This window comes from Myotis yumanensis, unplaced genomic scaffold, assembly GCF_028538775.1.
Source record: "Myotis yumanensis isolate MYYU_CA2020_CCGP unplaced genomic scaffold, mMyoYum1.0.hap1 SCAF_4, whole genome shotgun sequence".
NCBI lineage: Eukaryota > Metazoa > Chordata > Mammalia > Chiroptera > Vespertilionidae > Myotis > Myotis yumanensis.
Window position 1 is genome coordinate 43,665,001 of NW_027223755.1, and position 25,756 is coordinate 43,690,756.

The 25,756-nt window shown below is 40.5% G+C and overlaps 2 protein-coding genes across 8 annotated transcripts in view; one reads left to right on the forward strand and one right to left on the reverse strand.

The window, feature by feature from the left end:
• Window positions 1–8,675: 8,675 nt before the first annotated feature.
• On the forward strand, window positions 8,676–25,542 carry ZCCHC9 (zinc finger CCHC-type containing 9). Of its 7 annotated transcripts, none has more exons than XR_011471191.1 (8): window positions 8,676–8,754; window positions 10,361–10,767; window positions 14,755–14,905; window positions 15,139–15,231; window positions 17,457–17,525; window positions 19,440–19,543; window positions 21,294–21,515; window positions 24,817–25,529. XR_011471191.1 is itself a non-coding variant. In XM_070412273.1 (7 exons), the coding sequence occupies exons 2-7, from the start codon at window positions 10,387–10,389 to the stop codon at window positions 21,294–21,296; spliced, it is 801 nt and encodes a 266-aa protein (XP_070268374.1). In that variant the 5' UTR covers window positions 8,676–8,754; window positions 10,361–10,386; the 3' UTR covers window positions 21,297–25,542. The 7 variants fall into 7 exon arrangements, 5 of the variants coding, with proteins under 5 accessions (XP_070268374.1, XP_070268370.1, XP_070268373.1 ...); XR_011471192.1 differs by having other exon boundaries at window positions 21,294–21,482; window positions 24,817–25,528; XM_070412273.1 differs by having other exon boundaries at window positions 21,294–25,542.
• The window catches only part of ACOT12 (acyl-CoA thioesterase 12), a 34,613-nt gene continuing 32,783 nt past the window's right edge, over window positions 23,927–25,756 (reverse strand). The window contains exons 14-15 of the mRNA XM_070412268.1: window positions 24,815–24,941; window positions 23,927–24,559 (exon numbers count right to left, since the gene is read on the reverse strand). Of these exons, the coding sequence (XP_070268369.1) occupies window positions 24,410–24,559; window positions 24,815–24,941 (277 nt within the window). The 3' untranslated portion in view covers window positions 23,927–24,409. The remainder of the gene's footprint in view (window positions 24,560–24,814; window positions 24,942–25,756) is intronic.

Sequence of the window (25,756 nt, forward strand, 5' to 3'; positions counted from 1 at the left end):
GAGCTGAAAGCAGAATTTGGGTAGCCTGGCCTTAGTATGAACACAATGGTTGATCCATAGGGGCAGTAACTAGAGTTGTCAGCTAGATTATGCAAGGGGAGATCTCAGTCATGCATTTTCATGGCCACCACAGTCCACTCTTTGCATCATACAGATTCACTTCAGGGAGAAGCTTCTTTGTGGCTCCCATGGATCTCACTTTCTAAGGAAGATCTTAGAAAAGGGGGGTTAGCTGTATAAACTAAAATCCCATTGCTGCAACTGGTATTCCTCCTCGACCTCCTCCATTATCCACTCTGAAATTCCCTACTCTTCATCTTGGCAGACTATGGTGGCTTACTTTGTTGTATGAGCCAAGCCTTCAGTCCCGAGGCCTCGGCAATTATATCCTTCTTGGGCCTGGTTTTCACCTCCTGTTATAATAGTACAAGGGATGCCACTTGTATCACATGGGTTCCCCATCTATTCCTCTCTGCCCATTGCGTAAAAGCAGCTCTCCTTCTCTGCTGTCAGCGCTGGTCACCCCTTTCACAATGATGGCTCCTATTCTCACCTGCTGGTCCCAGACATGGTAAGTCTTATTATTCCTAAGTATTTCATAACAACTTTTTAAAATTTAAAATTGAATTAAGCCCAATTTTTAATGTAAAGGGATACATAGCTATTAATTGAAATGGAGGAAAACTTTGGTATAAATTATGGAATATCTACTGTATTTAATCCAATGATCAAGATAGAAATGAAACAATCACCATCTTTCTACATTAGAAATATTACTTTTTCTCGTATATGTAAGGAACTATACAGGGACTTATAATTTTATTGGGAAACAACAAAAGTGACAGAGATCCTCAAAAACCTCAAAACATTTAAAAAGGCAAATAAAACTGCCATCTAAGATTTAAACTAGAAAATCTGCACATAATGGAGATTAGCCATGTGTAAGACTAAAACCAAAGAGTTGCCTGGGATCTAAGACTAACCTAAGAACCGCAAGACTGCAATCGGATGGTTCAGAAAAGGAAGCCAAGTAAATTACCGTTTATCCTTTCTGCAAAAATCCTGTATGAAGCTAAGGCAAAGGGTTATCGTAGAACCTAGAAACGGAGGATGGAGGGATGACATCAGTTGGACGGGCCTTTTGCATCATTGGAGAAGGCCCCACCCAGTTGCTACGAATGACCAATTCTTCATTTGTTCCTGTGGTAGATATGGGATTGGATTGTCTGACCTTCTTGCTTTGGGCTCATATTTTGAACAAGTCACGTGTTCTAATGCTGAGAATACTAGAGGTCAAGGGTTAAAGAGACGTCCCATAATTAGTCATGTATTCATTCTGTAAGCATAACCTACATGTGACAAGGAGAAAGATCACATGATCTCACTCATTTGTGGAATATAATGAACAACACAAACTGATGAACAAAAACAGATCCAGAGACAGAGAAGCATGAATCAGACCGTCAAACCTCAGAGGGAAGGTAGGGGAGGGTGCGGGTAAGGGGGAGAGATCAACCAAAGGACTTATATGCTAGCATATAGGCCTAACCAATGCCCAACAGGGGGGTGAGGGCATGAGTGGGGAGGATTGGGGGGGGTAATGTGGGGATAAGAACACATTTGTAATAACTTAATAAAAAAATCACATGAGAAATGTAATTATGGAATTATAAAAGCAGGATTTAAGAAGAGGGTTTAAAATAGTTTTATGAAACTTAGAGTTATAGTGGAAATGCAATGAACTGACAGTCATTTAGTTTTTAACATACACATCAGTCTCCTTCCTTTTAAAATGTACTTGACTTATATAGGCTATTTCTATATTCAATCCAAAGATTCGGGGAAGAAATGTCATATTTTGGCATCTCCAGGAAATCTTTGCACACAACTCAGTTGTTAGTGTAAAAGCAGCTCTGTAAATAGATCCCTCTTTCAAATAATGTAGGTGGGGCTGGGAAGAAGACACTGGGCTCCTGGATCGTAAAGGCTGCGCTGCTAAAGTCCTGGGCAAACAAGCACAGAGTAGCTGGAAGGAGAGAGATGGAGTCTGTGATCACGCCGCAGACATGGGCCGAATTACTTGGAACTCATCAGTGCTGATGAGGCACAGACTGCATTCAGGTGCACTTCAATCAGAACCAGATTATACCATTAAAATTAATGAATCACTAGAAGACTTTAATGAGTAAAAGAGGGTTGGTTTGAAAGTCTTTTATGCATTTGACAATTTGCTTGATGGTGTAATCACATCTCTCTCTAGTAGACAGGTAAAAAGTTTTGGTTATTAAAGGTTTTAAATAACACATTATATTCAACACATCTTTTCAACTTTTACTTACATGGCCTGATGGTTTAGCTCAGTGGTCGGCAAACTGCGGCCCCTTGAGTGTGGCTCTTCCACAAAATACCACGTGCAGGCGCGCACGTACAGTGTGATTGAAACTTCGTGGCCACACTCAAGGGGCCAAAGAGCCGCATGTGGCTCTCGAGCCGCGGTTTGCCAACCACGGGTTTAGCTTAATTAAAACAGATCAATTTATCACCCTGTTGTGTGGATTTTTTAAGTAGGAACTAAACAATTGCTCTCTCTCAGATCCCAAGTTTTCTCATTACATAGCTGAGATATCGGTTTCCCCTCTTTTAAACTGCCAGCGCACTCAAAGCCAATAAGGCTGGTTTTTTTTTAATCTTTTCTAGGAATATATTTATCATGAATGCATGTGTGGAGGAATCCAATCACCTCCAAGCAGGGTTTTACTATGAGATTCAGAATATGAAACTGGGAAAGAAAGATGAATATTAGCCAGGCATCAATGTGTGTTTTAATATTAGCCTAGCAAATAAGAGCATGAAATATAGTCGTACCTCCCCTTATCCGTGGGAAATACATTTCAAGACTCCCAGCGGATGCCTGAAACAGCATGTCTTATCCTCACAGGCTGTTGGCTGCTTAAAGGCAAGGACTCTATCATTTTTATACATCTAGCATTTAACAAGGTACTGGCAAACAGTAGGTATAAAAAAGTGCTTTTTCCTCACCAAGTCCATTTTGTAGAATTCCATTGGTAACTGACTCCCCATTATTCTCTCGGAAGGGACAGTCTAAGGCCCACATCAGGTAGTATTTCCTCAGACATAAGGAGGGGAGGAAGTACTCATTTCAGAGAGGAGAGCTTGCAAATCTCACCACTTATGTGTAATTTAGGTTTGAGTATTCGTGTGAAGCACTTGACACTCCAACCACTAAAACACCTGATTAGAAACTTGAACTTGAGAGACAAACCAGAAGAGAGTGAGATGAGCATAAGAAGGCCATATAATTATTGGGGTCAATAGTTCCCATGCTATTGTTTCTCATGTTTAAGAAAAGAATAAGAAAAAGATGCAAGCCTTTTTAGGGAAGAACACAGTCTTCCTATTATTCCTATTCCTTATTGCTTAGCAACCTCAAGCAACTTCCACTCATGGGTTTCTCCTGTTAGACACTTCAGAAACCAGTTTCTTTCACTTCTGAAATAAAGTAATACAGGCATACCTCGGAGACACTGGGGGTTCAGTTTCAGACCGCCATAATAAAGCAAGTATTGTAACAGAGTGAGTTGTAATATTTTTGTTGGTGGAGCATCTTGCCTTCAGTTTGCAAAAAATGTAACACCTGTGAAGTGCAATAAAGTGAAGCATGGTAAAACAGGGTATGCCTGTACTGCTTATAACTTCATTATTGAGAAAACCATCAATACAAATGGAAAAATAAAAGTATAGGGTCACCTCTATGTGTATGTCAGGTAAGAAAACTATCACCAGAAGTGTGCCCTATGGTAATCAATTAACTTCTCTGATACTTTGTTTACTGACCTGTGAAACAATGACATAAGATTTTTAAAGGTATGTATTTCTAAAGGTATGTATTTCTACATAGTTGAAACTTCTCCTGTGTTGTCTCAAAATCCCCATGGATTAAAAAACTCTTTAATAATTATTCTAATGTAATTAGAATAATTATTGTAATGCATACTCATTAAAGAACATTTATAAAATGATAAAGAACAGGAACTCATAATTCTATTCCTCATGGGCCTTACTGTAAGGGTTCATAAAGCAGGTAAGAAAATCACTGAGAGATTTTTAAGAAAAAACCTGTTAGAATGTCACGGTCTGGATCTCATTTTTATTTTCAACAGTAGGGTCATTAATCCTTTTCCTCTCTCTCCGGCTTTATTTTTCTGTGTATTCAAATGGAGTTCAATAAGTGTCCAGACAATCCTGAACACTGCATTAGGTACATTTTTCTATACACAGCCCTCTTCTCTAGATCTATTTTATGGGATCTACTGTATGATCTAAAAAGCTATGTATAGTTCTTCACTGCTTAAGCTTTAAGGATAAAATGCACTTTAATTTGGTTAAAAAAAAGACTTTAATTTGTCAAAAATCTGATCCTAGCCTTCCTTTCTAGATTCAATGTCCTCCCTCCCAAACTACTCTATAGTTAAATCGGTTGTTTTGAAGAGGCTCATGCTAGTAGGAGACCCAGGCTGGGCCTTGGACATTCCTAGTCCTGCAGTACCCACCGGTAACGTTAGCCAGGCTGGCTAGGCACCTCTTACTCTGAGATTCTGGGCCAGAATGAGGATTTAAATTCTAATGCTAGTGGTTGCACTTCCAGGTAAGATAGAATAAGCACACTCCCCCTGTGTCCCACTGAATGCAGCTATAAAACACAATGCATGGGTCAGTTATCTGAGGACTCTGGAAAATAAATAGTAGCAGGCAAATTAAGGAAGAATAATTCTTTTAAAAATATATTTTATTGATTTTTTTACAGAAAGGAAGAGAGAGGGATAGTTAGAAACATCAATGAGAGAGAAACATCGATCAGCTGCCTCCTGCAAACCCTCGCAACCAAGGTACATGCCCTTGACTGGAATCGAACCTGGGACCCTTCAGTCCGCAGGATGATGCTCTATCCACTGAGCCAAACTGGTCAGGGCAAGGAAGAATAATTCTTGAAGACTGGAATCCAAAGTACCGCTGAACTAGTTCTAAGTTTACATTCTGGATTTTATCTGGAGACTGTAGACATCATTTTGTATATACTTTGAGTTGTTTCATTCATGAAAAAAATTTAAGCAGGCAATTAACTTGTTTATACTTGTGTTATGGTGGGTGGCAATTCAAATCTCAGTTCATATCTTTAAGCCTCAGAATTTGTATTGTGCATGTGGGTTTAAGGATCAGCTTGAGACTTGTGAGGGATTCATATACAGAAGTAGAGGAATTCTCTTTGTGGCTCTCTTCCTTCCAGGATTCCCCCTCACTATCCACTATCCAGGTATGGCTATTGCATGCTTTTTAAATGGTTCCTTCAGCCAGAAAGATGATAGCGGGCTTTCTAATACAGTTTTAGCTACTTATGCACTATGTGACTATGGCCCACTCTCAGGGTAAAGACACACACACACACACACACACACACACACAGGCGACACTCATCCATGTGATAGTTGCTTCTTCAGATTTTGACTCCCCTCTACAAGTGTCTGCTTTTATTTACTCTTCAGAATCCCTACGTAGTTGTTTTTTAATATTTTGTCCAGAATTTATAGTTATCAGGATAAGAGATGTTTTGTAAAATTTTGTATCATCATAATAAACTGTTTTTTTTTTTGCTTAAAACATAAAAATTTATTGCCCGTGCAAAAATCACAATAATTTTTTAAAAGCCTCACATAGCCCTAGCCAGTTTGGCTCAGTGGATAGAGCGTCGGCCTGCAGACTGAAGGGTCCCAGGTTTGATTCCGGTCAGGGGCACATGCCTGGGTTGCGGCTCGATCCCCAGTAGGGGGTGTACAGGAGGCAACCGATTAATGATTCTCTCTCATCATTGATGTTTCTCTCTCTCTCCCTCTCCCTTCCTTTCTGAAATCAATAAAAAAAAAGCCTCATAGGCAAAGGTAACTTAGTGAAGTCTGTTTTAAAGTGGGTTCAAGCAAGCAAACAATCCCCTGCAGTTTTACACAGTAGTAGAGCCCACACATTTGGACTGAGACCTCGGTTCAAATCCTGAGTCTACCTCTTACTAGATGTGTAACCTTGGATAAGTTACTTCAACTCTCTGCGCTTGTTTCCTCATTGTAAAATGGAGAAAACAATAGTACTTACCTCTCAGGATATTGGGTGGATTAATTAGGTGATGAATGTAAAGCCGTGGTCGGCAAACCGAGGCTCGCGAGCCACATGCGGCTCTTTGGCCCCTTGAGTGTGGCTCTTCCACAAAATACCACGTGTGGGCGCACACATACAGTGCGATTGAAACTTCGTGGCCCATGCGCAGACGTCGGTATTTTGCGGAAGAGCCACACTCAAGGGGCCAAAGAGCCGCATGTGGCTCACCAGCCGCGGTTTGCCGAGCCGCAGTTTGCCGACCACTGATGTAAAGCATTCAGTACAGTGTTAAGCACTTATAAAAATGTTCAAAGTTAGCTATTATTGCAATAATAGTAATGTTTTCTCCTGAATCCCAAAGGATTTCTATGGCCTATTTACTCAATTACTAATCCTTTATTTGATGTACTGTCACAAAAACAAATTGAGATCATGTTCCTTCACTTCCAGAAATGAATCACCTACCAAAATTCAGCACAAAACTAAAAAGACAAGTTTTGGTTGAATGCACCCTCTAGTGGTATACGTTATGTGCAAGTACCTGGCTTCTGTGAAAAAAAAAAAAAAAAAAAAAAAAAAATCCGTTCATGAAATATCACTGGGTTAAAGCTTAGAGCCTGAAGCCAGCTGATGGAGAACATTATGGTGTGAATGGCACTAGCCTACATCTTTTATAAAGCTCCTTCTCTTCCAGAGCTGCAGGATTTGTCTTTTAAAAATTTCCTCACCTTAATAAGAGGATATTTGTGATTGTTACCATATCAAATCCCACCACTTCGACGGTATTGACTTTATTCGTTCCTCTGAAAGAAAATCAGTTACTTTTTAGTTTGCGTTAACAAACATTGGAAAGTACCTATTTCTCTTTTAGTTATCAAAAATGGAACGAAACACCAACTATATACCAGGCAATGGGGATCCAATAAACAACCTATTAGACAATTCTCTATATAATTACACATTTGAATGTGTATAAACTACTGCAAGTGTGCAATAGGGGACTGGCCTAGTTTGGGAGAGGGGCACTGAAGGATTACTTGAGAATAAAAATGTTAAAAGCCTTGAAGGTTGAGTAGAAATTAATTGAAAGAAAAAGAGTACCATACAGAGAACATCGTCCGTCTACAAAGGCCTGGAGATAGTAAGGTGCACAGGGAATTTGCTAAATTGAGGGAAGGTTCCTTTCCTGGAGCTCAAAGAAGAGGGGGAAAGATTGTGCAAGGTGAGGCTAGTGAAGCAAGCAGGGACTCAAGACCATGTTAGGGAGTTTGAACGTCATCTTAAGAATAATGGAAAACTATGGAAGGGTTTAGAGCAAGAGGGCAACATCTGGTTTACATTTTCACAACTTCACTTGGCTAAGGCATGGAAATGGATTTGAGGGAGTCAGTAATCCAGGTGAGACATGTTGAAACCTGTGACCAGGGAGGTAGCAGAAGAGACAAAGAAGTGGAGAGATATTTAAGTGAAAAAATGGATCGATGGAGTATGAAGGCTGGGATGGGAGCAGCAGTTCTGGTGAACTGAGTGGATAAGATAATGCCATGTCTGCCCAGCTGGTGTGGCTCAGTGGTTGAGGGCCACCTGTGAACCGGGAGGTCAGGGCTCAGCTCCTGTCGGGCACCTGCCTGGGTTATGGGCTGGATCCCCAGCAGGGGGCGTGCAGGAGGCAACCATCAATTTTTCTCTCTCATCATTGATGTTTCCCTCTCCTTTCCTCTCTGAAATCAATAAAAAATTTTTAAAAAGAGAATGCTATGTTTCCCACTAGGTACAACTAACTGGAGGTGGTATCCGTTTGAGAGGGATTGTTGCGATAATGAGTTGTTCGGAGACCGAGGTTTTCCTCTTAAAAAGAGAACTTTGGCTGCAGCTACTATTTCTGTTGAATAATGCTTGGCCCACGAGGCACCGTCCTCTGTCCAGCACAGCCCCAAGTCCTTTTTAGAGATCTATCACAGTGAGCCACTCCCACTACGCCAGTTCTTTTATTTCACATCTGCTTGGAAAGCCCTTAATGTCCTCCTAAAGTCATTTCACCAGACTGTTTCAAAGTTCCAAGGTCACCTCCTCAAGGCAGCCTTCCTCGTGTCCCACCCACCCACCGGTCCTCCCGTTCCTTCGCCAGCTCGGAGGGAGCACTCAGCTTCGTGCGCCAGGCCTCTGGCTGCAGCGCCCTGCAAATTCTAGGCGCTCCACACACTTTAAAAAAACAACAATATATTTTTATTGATTTCAGAGAGAGATAGAAGCATCAATGATGAGAGAATCACGGGTCGGCTGCCTTCTGCATGCCCCACATTGGGGGTCGAGCTCGCAATCTGGGCACGGTGCCCTGATCCGAATGGAACCAGCCATCTTCGAGGTCCTGGGTCAGAGTTCAACCGTTGCGCCACACCGGCTGGGCCGCACACTTTCACTTGACCCCATTTTCCCGTGAGCCAGTCGGCTGAACTGCGCAATAGCTCCAGCGCAGCCCGGCGGAAGTGACGTGATCTCAAAGAGGCGGTGCTTCCGGTCCCGAGGGCCGCCGCAGGGGGCGGGCTTCTCTGGCACGCGAACTCCGCTGCTCTGGAGGATTCACGCGTGGTAAGGTGTGCTGGGCGGAACGAGAGGGGGCCCCGGGACCCCCCCTCCCCCCCCGCCGCCAAAGCGGCAGAGTGCCCCCCGCGGTTCCCGGGACGTGGCGGGAGCGCGGAGGCACTGGCTGAGAGGTACCCTGGAGCCCCCGCGCCCGGTGCGGGCGGGGGTGGGGTCAGGGAAGTGCCGGGCTGCCTGCCCGGGACGCGGGCGCGGGGACGGCCTCAGCGGCGGGGCGCTGGCCCCTCGGACGGTGCGGCCAGCCCCGCGCGGCCCTGCCCTGCGAGTAGACCCGGACGACCGGGGCCCGATACACAGCGTTTCCCCTCCCCACGCGCTCGGGGAACTCCTTCAGGCGCGTGCGGGTAAGGGGCGCCCGCACCTCGCACCCGTGTATCGGCTCCGCCCCTCAGGTTGTGTTGAAGGGATGTTTCGCACTTGGGAGCTGAGGTTTTTAATCGGCTGTTGCCCAGGAGCTCCTGTGAGTCAGGTGCAGCGGAATTGAGGGCGGTTTGATAGACCCGGCATCGTCAACTGACTGTGAGCACGAATATATTTCCCTGATCAATGTGCTGAACGGAGTTGTGCTGGCAAACCACGTCAAAACACAGGATTTCTGTATACAGTTTTGCCAACGCAAATTGTTGGTGTTGAAATGGCTTATGAACCGGATTGGAAGAAAGTAGCCCTGGGACTTAGCGATAGGAAAATAAACGACTAGGGAAGCTGCAAAGTCTGGGGAGAGTAACTTCATTCATTGTATTATTTGGTGATTTAAATTTTGCGAAATAATTTGCTTTCTTAATATTTTCCAATTTAAAAAAATATTTTCCAGTTTTAAGCAAGTATTTATATTATAGTAGGCATGCTTTGTATATATACACATATATATTTTTATATATATATATATATATTTATATATATATATATATATAAATATATATATATATTTTTTTTTACTGATTTTAGAGAGGAAGGGAGAGGGGAAGAGATGAAACATCAATGATAAGAGAGAAGCATTGATTGGCTGTCTCCTGCTTGCCTTCTACTGGGGGTCCAGCCTGCAACCCCACCGCTAACTGGGAATCCAATTGTGACCTCCTGATTCATATCGGTTGATGCTCAAACACTTAGCCACATAGGCTGGGTTTTTTTTTTGTTTGTTTTTTTTTAAACTGGTATAGTAGCTTCTCTGGTAAGGGCTGGATTTACATTATAGACATATCTATGCAGCACATTATAGAATTAAATATATAGATGTATAAATGAAGTAAAAACCCATGTTTTAATGATTAAAACTTTAACATGGCATATGTGATATATAGCATGTATCTTTTTAAAAAATATTTTTATTGATTTCTGGGAGGAAGTGAGAGGGAGAGAGAGAGAGAAACATCAATGATGAGAGAGAATCATTGATCGGCTGCCTCCTACTTGCCCCTCACTGGGGATCAAGTCCGCAACCCGGCATGTGCCCTTGACGGGAATCAAACCCAGGACCCTTCAGTCTGCAGGCCAGCACTCCACTGAGCCAAACCAGCTAGGGCTATAGCATGTGTCTTAAGTTTAGTTTATTTCTTTTAAATGATGACTAACGGCCATGCTTGTCTTAAAGATTGATACCGTACCTCTGATGAAACCATGACCAGGTGGGCACGAGTCACTACCACACATAGCAAAAGACCCTTGCCTGCAACATCATGGGAGGATATGAAGAAGGGGTCCTGTGAGGAGAAAAGCCAAAGCCTACCGAAGAGTAAACAACTTGAAGCCAATAGGCTGTGCCTTAAAAATGGTGCACACCAAGCAAAACACAAAAAGAGCAAAAAGAAAAAGGAGTACTTAAATGAAGATGTGAATGGATTCATGGACTACCTCAGACAAAACTCACAGACCGTTCACAATGGGGAAATAATAACAGACAGTCGGGAAGTACGGGAAGAAATTGAAGTTGCTTTAAAGAAAGATAGTCGCAGAGAAGGAAGACGGTTAAAGAGACAAGCAGCAAAGAAAAATGCAATGGTAAGATTATCACTTCTACCAAATATTACTTTAGATGGCTAGAAACTATTAATCATATACTCACATATTTAGCAGTCTGATTGCTATTATGTACTAAATTATAAAGCATCTTTTTAAGGGCTAGTAATAACTGTTTGCTAAAGACTTAATATATTCATTAATTATCACAACAACACTATAAACATGGTGTTCCCATCTTACGGGTAGAAAACACATGTAGACAGGTGAAGTAGCTTGCTGAAAACCACATTTGATTACTTAGAGTGCTAGCTGGCACTATGTAATTATATGTGCTTTTTTAATAAATGTTCACATTTATTAATGGGCTGCTAACTCTGCAGGCCAGCCAAAAAAACCAATTTTTAAAAAATATATGTATATTTTTATTGATTTCAGAGAGGAAGAGAGAGGGAGAGATAGATAAAAACATCAATGATTGAGAGAGAATCATTGATCGACTGCCTCCTGGATACCCCCCACTGAGGATCAAGCCCACAACCCAGGCATGTGCCCTTGACCGGAATCGAACCCGGGACCCTTCGGTCTGCAGGCCGATGCTCTACCCAGTGAGCCAAACCAGCGAGGGCCAAAAAAACAATTTTTTTTCAAACCCAGAATCTGACTTCAAAACTGTGTTTCCACATCTACCTTCACATAGCCCTTTTACAAACAGCCATTTTAAAAAAAGATAAAAATTAAGTAGGAAGGTTAAATACAACAGGTTAAATATGTGTGGTTCCCATTACTTAGAAAGAATGTTCTTTTGTTTTTGTCCATGAAAAACGGAGACACAAGAAGGAGATCTAAGAAGAATCACCGTAGTCAGTAACTGAGCAGTGGAGTTAAAACTCCTTGAGACCTTCCCTAGTCATTGTTCCCTCCTCCTCCATTTTACACTCAGAGGAATGCTGGGGACTGCAGGTTTAGTTTTGTGGTGCCCAGCTGTAGATTTTATTTTATTTACTAGGGGCCCAGTGCATGAATCGTGCACTTTGAACTGTGGGCCACGAGGCTGTGGTGGGCACAGGGACAGGTCTCAGCCCAACCTCTGCATCCCCACCTGCCCCCTCCTGCTGCGGCCCCAGTCCCCTGTCTGCTGGCAGCCCCGCTTCCCCGCCGTTGCCGCTCCCATGCTCTGACAGGGCCAGGCCCGTTCACACCCGCTGATCGGGGCCGGTGCCATCAGTGAGTGCGAGCTGCAGCTGCTTCCCAATCACCCCTCGGGAGCAGGAGGAGGTGGAGAAGCCCTGAGGGGTGATCGGGCCGGCAGCTGCTTGCACCCGCCGATGGCAGATGGCACCGAGCGGTCATTGCTGGCACCAGACACCGGCAGCGGGTGTGAGTGCTGGGCAAGACCACAGCACGAGGGAGCAAAGAATTTTCAGTAACCACCAGAGGCTCGCCCTGATAACAGTGACCAGTGCCTTGCCTTGGTCTGGTGCCCCTGCTCACCTGCTCCACTATCCTGCTGTGGCTGACGCCCACCATGTTCTGCGCTCTGCCGCCTGCTGCTGATGCCTGCCATGTTCCCCACGCACCCCCTGCTGGTCAGCGCACGTCATAGCAACCGGTTGTTCCACCGTTCGTCTATTTGCATATTAGCCTTTTATTATATAGTATAAGATTTTTCTCACTGGAGGATATGTTTATTGATTTGAGGGAGAGAAATATCAACGTGAGAGAGAAACATTGCCTCTTGTACACTCCCCAACTGGGGATCGAACCTGCAACCTAGGTATGTGCCCTGACCATGAATTGAACCTGCAACTTTTTGGTGTATGGGATGATGCTCCAACTAACTGAGCCACCTGGCCAGGGCCTTCCCTAGATCCCCTCAGGAAACGAAATGCGTAGTATAATTCCTTCCCTTCTCCCCTTTTTAAGTGAATTTCTAAGTCTTCTAGTAGGATATTTCATAAGAATCAGGATTTATTATCATTTTACTCTTTTTTTAAATTAGTAAATGTACAGCGCTGTTAATACCAATGTGGGTTTGAAATGTGATAGCCACCGTACATGTAGCTTCTGACATTTGCAGGATCTGTTCTATTTAGTGCCATTTAAAGATAATTATTTAGCCCTGGCCAGTGTGGCTCAGTTGGTTGAGGGCCGTCCCATGCACTGAAAAGTTGCTGGTTGGCACAAACCCAGGTTGCAGGTTCAGTCCATAGGGTGTGAGCAGGAGTCAACTGATCAATGTTTCTCTCTCACATCGATGTTTCTCTCTCCCTGTCCCTTTATCTCTCAAAAAAAATCAATAAAAACATATTTTTTAAAAGATAATTTTTTAGAGACAATACTAATGAGACATTCCTTATGAATAAATTGGGATAGAAAAGATAATTTCTGTTTGAATCAGAATAGTTTTAAGTCAAGATAACTTAAAGGTAATTAAATTGACATAAACAGTGTGGTGAATTGCATACTATTTGAAAAAGCTTAATATGACTTTTTTAAAAAAAATACTTTTATTGACTTCAGAGAGGAAGGGAGAGGGAGAGAGAGATAGAAACATCAATGATGAGAGAGAATCATTGATTGGCTGCCTCCTGAATGCCCCCCACTGAGGACTGAGCCTGCAACCTGGGCATGTGCCCTGACCAGGAATTGAACCCTGACCTCCTGGTTCATAGGTCGACACTCAACTACTGAGCCACGCTGGCTGGGCTATTATGACCTTTTAAGAGAAGTTTTATGTTTGTAGTTAAGGGGGAAAGATTTTTTTTTTTTTTTTTTTTTTAAGGAGTGACTTATGTTAAAACATATACTTTAAAGACATGGCTTGTTGTGACCTACCTTCAACTTTTTTTTTTTTTTTTTTGTAATTAATACCTGATACTTAGCACCAGTTCTTAATTGCTAATAAATTAAGATATTAGACATTTAGTAGTACGCTTTCCACAATCCCATTTACATTAAATTTAAGGATCAATCAAGAAACTTGTACTTGAAATTTATATAAAAAACTAATCGGTTAGCTGCCAGGTTATTAGAGACCGCCTTAACTTCACCAAAAATCTAAAACTTACGTTGGTAATCCAGAATTTAGCATTAACTTTTCCTCCACTTGTAGAATAAATGCATTTTCTTTGCTTGGACTAGCTTATTCTAAATGTAAAAGTTACTGAAGAATAAAGGGACTCATCCTCCAAATTGCTAGAGTATGTAAAACAAGCAAACCATTGTTCAGTGTTATGTTGGAGGCAAATAATTCATCTTAGAATTATTCCTTTAAAATGAATTGTATATACATTCTAAGAATGAAACATCTATTTTTGAATATTAACGAATATGTATTATAAAGATATGAAAACCGTAAGGTATACTTTTTTTAAAAAATTGATTTCAGAGAGGAAGGGAGAGAGGTAGAAACATCAATCATGAGAGAGAATCATTGATCAGCTGACTCCTGCATAATCCCCACTGGGAATGAGCTGCAATCAGGGCATGTGGCCTGACCGGGAATTGAACCGTGACCTCCTGGTTCATAGGTTAACACTCAACCACTGAGCCACTTTTTCGTATGAAATATATTTTATTATTTGAATCATAATTTAAATGGAATTATTTAACCCAAATTCATTCAATTATCTGACCTTTAAAGGTGCAAGTATTAATTTTGAGGGATAATTTTTATGGCCATTGTCTACTCCAGAAAACTTTTTCTAATCAGACATCCCCATTAATGAAATACGTAGTCCACAGTTGCTTAATTCATGTAAGCGATTATCTCCTACAAAGCCACTTAATAACTTTATGTCTGAGATTGACTGATTGAGGATTTTCTAAAACACTGAGACCATGATGAAAATGCCATTTCTTATTGTTTAGCATTGGGTAAAACACTTCTACAGATAAGATTTGAGATTTCAGAAAAAGTGCTAGATATCCTTAAAATGAGAAATGTTTTAAAGATACTTTTGAGAACAAGGATTGATAAAACCAGTGCAGTTTTGCAGTGTGGAAACTCACATTTTGTTTTCCCAGGTATGTTTTCATTGTAGAAAACCTGGCCATGGGATTGCAGATTGCCCGGCCGCCCTTGAGAATCAAGATATGGGCACTGGAATATGTTATCGGTGTGGATCTACAGAGCATGAAATAACCAAGTGCAAGGCTAAAGTAGATCCAGCTCTTGGTATGTTTTTTTCTTACCAGTTTTTGATTTGCTTAATTAAAAGTGGGAAAGTGGCCAATAAGTAGCCAACTGGGTTTTTCTGTTTACAGGGTTGAGTATGCCAATTTTTGAAATCTTAAGAGATTAAAATTTAAATTATGTAGATACATGTTTTCTTCTCAGAGAATTTTAAAATAATGTGAATTATATGACTTATATAAAACCAATTAAAAGGAACTGTCTGATCCTTACAGGTGAATTTCCTTTTGCAAAATGTTTTGTTTGTGGGGAAATGGGGCACCTGTCCAGATCTTGCTCTGATAATCCCAAAGGAGTCTATGCTGATGGTGAGTACTATTACCCTTGTAAGTCAAAAATTTGAGTCATCATGCAGAGTTATACTTAATTTACACTGTTAATTAGTTCTTGAATATTTTTTTAAAATAAATTTTTATTGGTTTCAGAGAGTAAGGGAGAGGAAGAGGGAGAGGGAGAGGGAGATAGAAACATCAATGATGAAAGAGAATCATTGATCAGCTGCCTCCTGCATGCACCCCACACTGGGGATCAAGCTTGCAACCCAGGCATGTGCCCTGCCCAGGAATTGAGCCATGACCTCCTGGTTCATAGGTCAATGCTCAACCACTGGACCATGCCGCTCGGGCTTGAATAAATTTTTGAGTAAGTAGCAAAACCTTGAGAATTTCATTATTTTTATTGAGCACTATTCTACCTACTGGACTTTTTAGGTACTATGACTTGATATATTAATCAAATCAGGAATAACTTGGATGAATATTTCAAACTGCTTACTTTAGCATCATTATGAGAATATATCAAATTTCTGCTTTTAAACATAACAGAAGCAAAGTTATAATACTTCAAACTAATATAAAATTTTAATTATAAGATTTAAAAAATAGTGTGAATTTAATCTCAGCCGACCATACCATTTTGTGTAAAGGGCTGCTGTGCATTATTCATTTTTGTAGTAGTATTTGTTTCTGAATGATTTCCTTAGTTAATTGTCTGGCATGGCATCATGTAATTTTCTTACCTTTAGCTCAGCTAATGTCTTAAGGTCCTCACAATAAAGTCTGTGATGTCTAAAACTTTAAGGAGATTGTCATATGTTAATCTGAGTCAGATATTAATGTGATGGCTGGTACCTTCAGGTTCTAGACACCTCTTGTGTCATGTCCTGAGTTCCATTGGAGAAGTCCAGTGAAAAAGCCTAGTTTTTGGAGTTAAACAGATTGGTTATAGTCCAAAGCGCCACTTACTAGCTGTGGGACTTTGGCTATGTTATTTAACTTTTCTCATCTTAGTTTTTTCACCTATAAAATGGAGATGAGAAATACTGTACGTATTTCATTGATTCTAAGATGCATATTTTTTCACAGTTTAATATCTCTGAACTCAGAATGTATCTTACCATTGGTAGGTTCCACATAATTGACATATTTTCTTTTTTTTGAGAAGTTTGTAAAAGAATGACACATCTTATAATCAATGGTATGTTAGATTTAATGAATTATGGTATTTACTTTGAAGAGTTAGGATTAAAATATATTATTTCACTATGACTCTCTAAACAGTAGAGACACCAGGGCCTGGAAAAATACTCAAAAGTGCCTTTCAGTTTTGAACTTATGAAACAGGTCATATAACATGACTAATGAGCAAAGATGGGTAGTCAACCAAAATGACTAGATATTAAAAAAAAAAAAGTACATCAAGAGGAGTAAATCACATGGAAGTGGGAGCTCAACCAGGTTTATATTCTGTAGGGTCATTTTCCTGAATAAATCACTTAACATTATGAGCATGATCATGATAATTCTTTATCATTACACAAAAGATTCATTTTAGAAATCATGTGTGTTGTAATTCACAGTCTTGGAATGTTGCTTAAAGTAGGTAAATGGTCATTTTAATTAGGGTTAGGATCCCTGGCAGATAGAATGTCCGGAAACATGGCTCTGAGGGACATTTTTAAGAAAGATTGCCCTCATAGTCAGAATTCAGGTGAGATCTTTGGGCTTCCATTTAGAAGGGGTAAAATTAGCAATCCTCTATTTTAATTTTCATTCCTTTCATAACTGCTCACCCCCATCTGATCTATATAATAGAGAGTGGTTTCTAACCTTTGAGGGGGGGTGGTTATTGATCATTAAGTAATGTGATAAAAACTGTGGACGTCCTCAACAAATGCATCAGCACACAAATTTTGCTCACAAGTTTAAGAGTTCACAAACTCTTGCCTATTTTACCATGGTCCTGGCTTTTATGCACTGACTCTTGGACACTCCAGGGGACAAGTGCCTTCCATCATCTCTCTCTTCTCTTTCCCACTCCTCCCCTGAAGGCCAAGTGGAATACATGGGTAGGTGCAGTTAGTGCTCTGTGATGTAAGAGGAATGGAGAATGAACTTATCAATAGGATTGGTGGTACCCACCTATGTTCCTGGCTGACAGGTTGTGAGGACCAAATAAGATATGAAAGTGCTTTGAGACATTAAAAGCCGTAAGTAAGTGTGAGAGATTTTCAATGACTTTGTTCTTTTACTAGGTGGCTGCTGCAGACTTTGTGGCTCTGTGGGACATTTTAAGAAGGATTGCCCTCAAAGTCAGAATTCAGGTGAGATTTCTGGGCTTCCATTAAGAAGGGGGAAGATTAGAAATCCTTTATGTTTTTGCTGCATTTTGTTATTAATAACTCACTGGGGTATTACTGATTTTTTAAAAAAATATATTTTATTGATTTTTTTTACAGAGAGGAAGGGAGAGGGATAGAGAGTTAGAAACATCGATGAGAGAGAAACATCAACCAGCTGCCTCCTGCACACCTACTGGGGATGTGCCCGCAACCAAGGTACATGCCCTTGACCGGAATCGAACCCGGGACCTTTCAGTCCACAGGCCAACGCTCTATCCACTGAGCCAAACAGGTTTGGCGGTATTACTGATTTTAAGGCAACCTAGTTTCCTGCTGCAGTGATGACTCAATCATTTCTCTGTCAGCTGTAGACACAGTACCAATTGTGCATTAGCTGCTATTCTCAGGTGGGGAAAAAAGGGACCAATAAGCCCTGGAGGACCCTGATCTTACAAACATCTTATTTATAAACATTTATATTTGCTAACTAATTTAATAATAGAGCCAGTTCTGTTACTTAAAGAAAAGTATAGATTCACTAAGAAAATAAGAAATATGAATATAGCTTTCAATTCTATATAATAAAAGCCTAATATGCTAAGTGTCCAGTCGTCTGGTCAACCAATCAAAGTGTAATATGCTAATGATATGCTAAGGCCGTTCAACCGCTTGCTATGACGTGCACTGACCACCAGGAGGCAGATAGTCAACTGGTCGACCAGTCGCTATGATGTGCACTGACCACCAGGGGGCAGACGCTCCAACTGCTAGGTTAGCTTGCTGCTGGGGTCCGACTAATCAGGACTGAGTGAGATGAGCCGGACACGCCCTGGAGCCCTCCCACGTCCCTCCCCAGCCCCTATCGTGCACCGGTGGGGTCCCTCGGCCTGGCCTGCACCCTCTTGCAACCCGGGACCCCTTAGGAGATGTCAGAGAGCTGGTTTTGGCTTGATCCCGCAGCCCGAGGGACCCCACTGGTACACAAATTTGTGCACTGGGCCTCTAGTAATCTTATAATTGAGTATCCTCATATGTGCTTTGCTTTTTGTGTACCTGAAGGATTCAGAGCTGGTCGCAAAAACTACTGAAAATATTAAAATTGTGTTGTCCACACAGTATCTGCCCAGTTATATTTTCTTCCTAATGAAATACTACCTATCCCTGGTCACCAAAAACTTCATAAAGGTTCACTATACCTATGATAGATTTGGGGAGGAAGTGAAGACCATATTAGAATGATGATAATTCTGTGTGAAAGAAAGAAGGACTGTAGGATACCCAGTAGTGCTTCTTATGGGAAAAAAAAAAACACAGTTCTTTTTATGTTAAACAGTGATGATACAAATAAGTCTACCCGTTTTTACTTCCTACCCCTAACATTTAAATTTGATAACCAAGAGTTCTTGTTTATAATGTTGTCTAGAAGATAGTGTTTACTACATTGTAGGCAGTAAGACTAAAATGATGAAGTGGAATTTGAATTCTCCTTCCTGGGAGGATTGCCACTTCCCAAATGACAAGACTGACAAGCAGATGTTGTATAATTTCACAGGTGGAATCTTGTGCATTTAAAAGTGATGCTTCATAAGTCTTGCTGTTTACAGACACTTGGAATTCATTGACTCTGTAATGATGAACTCTGGGAAAGAATGAAAGTGCTTTCTCATCAATTTGTGCATTGCAAAGCAGTTGCTGCATTTCCCTAATTGGGATGAGAAATTGCCTGTGGTACTCGGAAATCAAGGGTTATAATCAATTAAAAATTACTCACTTTTCTTCCGTGATGGAGTGTTCCCTCCTTGTGATTATTCATGTCAAAACTGGTTCCTTTGCTAAGCCCAAACCAATCTATGACTACAGTTTTTCTTACATTCTGACTTTTCCGTTCCTTTACAGATCGAATGGTTACAGTTGGTCGCTGGGCAAAGGGGATGAGTGCAGACTATGAAGAAATTTTGGATGTGCCTAAACCACAGAAACCCAAAACGAAGATACCTAAAGTTGTTAATTTTTGATAATGACTAGGACTATCATAAGTTACCATCTCATTGTTATATTCTGAACTGGGCCTTCTTCACAAGTTGGAGCTGGGCTCCCTTTGAGAGGCCTATATTGTAGATATTGGTATGATCTGGGGAGGTCAAATAGTTAACTGAGTTCTGTCCAAGGAGCACTTCTGCCTGGAGAAAATCACTGAAGAAAAGCATAAGATGTTTAAATTGGATTCTTTAACTTTTTTAGCAGAACTTATGTGTAACTAAGTGGTTATAGACCTAATTGTAACAATCATCTTTTTTTAAAAAAAATATATTTTTTATTGATTTCAGAGAGGGAGAGGGAGAGGGAGATAGAAACATCAGTAATGAGAGAGAATCATTGATTGGCTGCCTCCTGCACACCCCCCACTAGAGATCAGGCCCGCAACCCAGGCATGTGCCCTTGACTGGAACCTGGGATACCTCAGTCTGCAGGCCAACACTCTATCCACTGAGCCAAACTAGCTAGGGCCTATCATTTTTTTTCTTAAAAACAAAGTTATGCAGCCCTGTCTGGGTGGCTCGGTTGGAACATTGACCCATACACCAAAAAGGTTGTGGGTTCGATTTCCAGCCAGTGTGGGTAGGGGAGGAAGCAACTGATTGATGTTTCTCTCAAGCATCGATGCTTCTCTTGCTCACTCACTGTCTCTCTCAAAAATCAGTGGAAGTGTATCCTTAGGTGAGGATTTAAAAAATCAAATAAAAGTATGTATTCATCTGACACCCCTAAGCTAATTAATTGCTTTGCATTTGGAAATGAATTTTTAGTTCTATTGTTTTCTAGCTCAACGTATCAATTATTTATAAGTTGTCAACAAAATCATTTGTATTTTTATTTTAAATGTATTTTTTACTGATTTTAGAGAGGAAGGGAGAGGGAGAGAAAGATAGAAACATCAATGATGAGAGAGAATCATTGACTGGCTGCCTCCTGCCTGCCCGCCACTGGGAACTGAGCCTACAACCTGGGCATGTGCCCTGACCGGGAATCAAACCTCCTGGTTCATAGGTCGATGCTCAACCACTGAGCCACGCTGGCCAGGCTGCATTTTTAAAATATTTAATAAAAATGTATTTGGTATTTTTCTGAATACCTAATTCTGGATTTAATTAGTCATTGTCCCTTAATGCCCATTAACAATCTCTTTGGAATCACAATCTTTTATGAACCCTAAATGACATTAATTTTTGTTTCAGATTTCACATAAAGAATTACATATTTTTGAGGTTAAAATTGAAGAGTATCTCACCTTAGCATCTCTTTCTTTGCTCTTAATGTTCAAAAAAGAAATTCAGTTTGGAGTATTTGGCTGGAATAATGGCACATAACAGATTGTATATCAAACTTAATAGCATTTTGTTCACATGTTTTAGATGAGTCTGGGTGCATATCACCATAATAGAGTTAGAACACTAATCAGAGACCCATTAGTGTCTTTGTTTGATTTGATGAATACATGCATACTTAATCCATATATTTCACAAGGCTTACGGCTCCTATTGTGCTGTATAATGCAATGACTGGTGGAGTGTGTATTTCATTTGGAATTTTACCTGATTGGATACATTTGTAACCAAAGGAAACAGCTGTGATTAGTTACTGATGCTTCAAAAGCAAAATATTTACCAAATAAAAAAACACTTTTCTCTATTTCAATATCTATACAACTCAACAGTTCTAGTCTTAATAGGAGCTGCTCTTTTATTTCAGTGAGAGGAGAACGTGACAGGATATGGCTCAGCATCCCAGCGCTTAAGGAAATGGTGCCATGTAAGAGGAATTGCACACGCATACATCTGGAAAAGGACAGCAGTGCTGCCGATAGTCCAGATCTGTTTCATTTGTCCAGTCAGGAGCCAAGGGCTCTGCAGCGTCCAGCCTGCCAGCTGCAAGTTAAGTGTAAGGTTTTCATACAGGTTTCGATGAGGAGATGTTAGTATCCATTTTGTCTTCCTTGGGTTACTTTTGTTAAATTTTAATGGCCTATAAGTTAGTGACATAATTAGAAATAAACTGCAGGTACCAAATGTAATATTAAAACAGTGTATGGACACTGGCAACGGAATTCACCAAATTCTGACATCCTAAGAGATTGTGTATTCCTTGAAAGGAATTATAGATGTTTATTAGCTACAAACGCCTAAAGTATAAAACAAACATATATTCATTATTTCCCAAGCACCTACTATGTTCCTGGATTCTCTTAGGCACGTGGGATTGTGGCAGTGAATTAAGACAAGCAAGACCACATGCATTCTAATGGGGTTTTAAACAATCTTTTCCCTTCCCCTTTTTTGCTACAATTATATTCCAAACCATTAGGCATGAATCTCAACTTGCTCTTCTCTCGGCAATCCCCACACCCAACCCCCATGGTCAACTCTCCCTTATGTCCTTTAGGCCTCTCTACAGTCTGCTTAATAGTCTTTAGAAAACATCTCCTTCCTCATCCCAATAATTTTTTATTCTCTAATTTTCTGCATAATTTATATCCCCGCCTAACACTATTTGTCCTTTCTTCACCAGATTATAGGTTACATCAGGACAGGAATTTGGACTTGCTCATTAGTATATCCCAAGAAGTACTCAGCATATAGAAACTTCCACTTTTGTTGAGTGAATTATATTAACAAGTGACATAAAGGGAATTAACAGAAAGATGTTGCAAGTGATTGTATCTACCTTAGATAATAAAGGGGAGCCCTTGAGGGAGGGATTTTTCTTCTGAAATTTGAATGACAAGAAGGAACCAGTTGTGAAGATAATGGGGAAGAGCATTTAGGGAGAAAGAATAGTCAAAGCTCATAAGAGGTTACTGGCTTGTCATATTCAAGGGGCAGAAAGATGTGGTCTTTTGTGGTCTTCACTTAGTAATGTTAAGGTTCATCCATAACTTGTATAGGTATACAGGGAGGTATATAGGGGTAAGGCTTGGATATCTTGATGTGAGATCATAGATAAATGAAGTTATACTGAAGCCAATATGACTGGAAAAGAGTGAGGAATAAACTAGTAGGAAAAGGTCAGATAGTTAACCGGGGTCATAGTTTATAGGCTCTACTAGTTAATTTTTGCTGTGGAACCACCACAAAAATCTCAGAAGGATGCAATAATAAACCTTAACTCATGCCTGTGAGTCAAATCTAGGCTGGGCTTACCTGGACCACTGCTAATGTCAGTTGGCTTGGTCACATCTGTATCAAGTTTGGTTTGGGGTCTACTGAGCTAAGCCAGGCTCAAGTAAAGCAGCTCAGTTCCACGTCTCTCTTCCTTTTCCTGGGACCAGCAGGCTTGCCTTGGCATGTTTTTCTCATGAAAGTGTCAGGGATGTAAGAGGGCAAGTGCGTTTGCAAAAACACTTTGATTGCATCATGTCTGCTAACTTTCCATGAATGAGTCACATGGCCAAGAACACAAAAAATAGACTAGTACACCCCATTCATGGAGGTGGGGATGGTGGTGAGTAAATATTTCTGAAAAATAATCTAATATACCAAACAGAGCCTTATTGACCATTATAAGGTGTTGGCTTTTACTGTGTGATGTACAAAATTGTTCATGTTTTTTAAAAATATATTTTTATTGATTTCAGAGAGGAAGGGAGAGAGAGAGACAGAAACATTTATAATGATAGAGAATCATTGAGTGGCTGCCTCCTGCACACCCCCTACTGGAGATTGAGCCTGAAACCCGGCATGTGCCCTTTACTGGAATTGAACCTGGGACCCTTCGGTCTGCAGGCCAGTACTCTGTCCTCTAAGCCAAACCAGTTAGGGCTATTCATGGATTTTGAGAAGAAATATAGCATCATCCGACTGCTGGGTTGAGAGTGGATTAAAGGAAGAAGCAATAACAAACAGGTTATAATCCAGGTTCGATAACTGGTGCTTTGGATTAGGGTTGTGGTAGAGTTGATTAGAAGGACTCAGGTACTGGTTATATTTTTAACAGGGCTATAAGATTTGCTGAGCAGAGGTGGAGATTTGACAAATGAATAGCAGGATGTATCTAACCTCTTAAGTGGTCTAAACTCTAATGGAGACGTCCTTCAACTCTTAAAGGTTATCCTGTAGTGGGGGCTGACTTAACATATGCAGGTTTGTCTTGTGAGTTAAGGCAAATCACAGAGTAGAATAATGAATGTTGAAGTCAAGGGAATAAAGTGCTAATGTAATGGTTATGAAAGAAGAGCTCAGTTAATATTCTCCTTCTCTGCAATAACACATTTTGCAGGTACTTTCCATGTGTATATATCGCAGTAGATACTAAATTGGTCATCCACCTTGAGTATATGTTAAATGACACTAGTAAAGTAGTTCCTATTACTAAAATTGATTGGCTCCCATTACGCTTTAATGTCTTCCTAATTTAAAGCTCTAAAACATGTAATACATCTTGTCAAATGCTCCTGACATACAGATGCCTGCGGTACGTGGAACAATCCACACTATTAATCAACCAACCAACTTGTCATTTTTTATTTTATAAAATTTCAAACAACACATTTCACCTCTGTAGTCTAAAAATATTTGTGATTATTTTAGCCATATTTGTACCATTTTACAGAACACACAGTATTGCACATGGCAGTTTTCTAATGCCTGTGCCCATGGACGGGGGCATCTAAAAACATTTTTAAAGCTCTTTTAATGCTAGTTCAAACCAATGGTCTTTGACCTGAGATGCACTTTGGTTTTTAACCTCTTCCTAACTTCATTTTGCTTAGGCCAATTATTTAGTGGCCGAAAAGCTTGCCAGGTGTCATGGATAAGGGTGCTTGGAATTAAAAGTGGGAAATCAATTACAGATAATTGAAAGTTTATCACTTAAAATATACTTATTGACCCATCATCAGTAGCATTCTCTATGAATTGTATACAGGAACCTGCTGTCTCTTCAATGGTTTTTGACCAGCCACCAAGATTCCCAGCAAAGTAAGGCAAGATGCTAGCAGAAATCTGGTTAAAATAAGATACCTGTTTCAAAAAGAAAATACAGTATTTCAGCTTCTTATTGACATGGAGCTTTTTCAAGCAGAGAACTGAGTCTTGTTAGTATAGGGAAGGCTATTAATCCTACTCTTCTGGGGACCTGGAATGGATCTGAAAGGATGACAGGATTCCCCTGGTATGGACACACATTGCAGAATTATAATTAATTAGGGAATATGAGTAAAAGACTTCTCATATCTGTAGAAACAAAGTAACCTGCAGATGTTTCATCAAACTTACAGTGCATGAACTGCTGTCAATAGCATGGATGAGAAAGCCAGCACATATGATTTCACTTCTGACGTACTGTGGAGAAGGTGGGACCGATGGCAGAACGACCGACTTCACTGCAACGGTGTAAGTGTCACTGAAAGATAAAAGGACACTTTCCAAGTTCTTGTGAGAAACCAAGAATAGTTGCTGGAACTATTCTAACATTCTATATGGCTATATTCAAGCCATAGTAATATGGACCCGAAGTGTTTTCTAAGAATTAACCGCCAAAACTGGTTTGGCTCAGTGGATAGAGCGTCGGCCTGCGGACTGAAAGGTCCTGGGTTCGATTCCGGTCAAGGGCATGTACCTTGGTTGCGGGCACATCCCCAGTAGAAGATGTGCAGGAGGCAGCTGATCGATGTTTCTCTCTCATCGATGTTTCTAACTCTTTATCTCTCTCCCTTCCTCTCTGTAAAAAATCAATAAAATATATTTTAAAAAAAAAGAATTATATATACTTGCAGAATTCCACAAAGATGGAACCAATCTCCAAACTAGTTTCATTGTGCTCTAATGGGCTGTAATTTCACTTTCCTTTTAAATGAAAGAATACCCATTGTTTTAAAGAAGCCCCAACAACAAGGAACCCTACAGAATAGAATATAGAGGTTTTCTTCAGTTCACCCTAGTCAATGCACTCCCTCGAGATGATTACACTTAAATTTTTGGTGTGTATTCCTCCAGACCTTTTTATAAATATATGACATTTATGTAAGAAAATGCACAGATATATATTTTTACACAAATACAATCATTTAACAAATATTTGTCTATAATTTGACTTTTCACCTAACAATAAATCTTTGGAGGTGCCTCTAGTTACTTTAACCTTTTAAATGCTGGCAGAGTACTCCATAGCATGGCTCTACCACAATTTATAAGATGGTCTTTGGTCTATTTCTAATA

What these genes read in the sequence shown, in the direction of transcription:
- ZCCHC9 (XM_070412269.1), top strand. Translation starts at nt 10,387, where the DNA reads ATGACCAGGTGGGCACGAGTCACTACCACACATAGCAAAAGACCCTTG. An exon ending in CCCTCAAAGTCAGAATTCAG is followed by an intron (nt 17,526 to 19,439) that starts GTGAGATTTCTG and finishes GTTCCTTTACAG; the next exon opens with ATCGAATGGTTACAGTTGGT. An exon ending in CCAAAACGAAGATACCTAAA is followed by an intron (nt 19,544 to 24,816) that starts GTTGTTAATTTT and finishes TCAAACTTACAG; the next exon opens with TGCATGAACTGCTGTCAATA.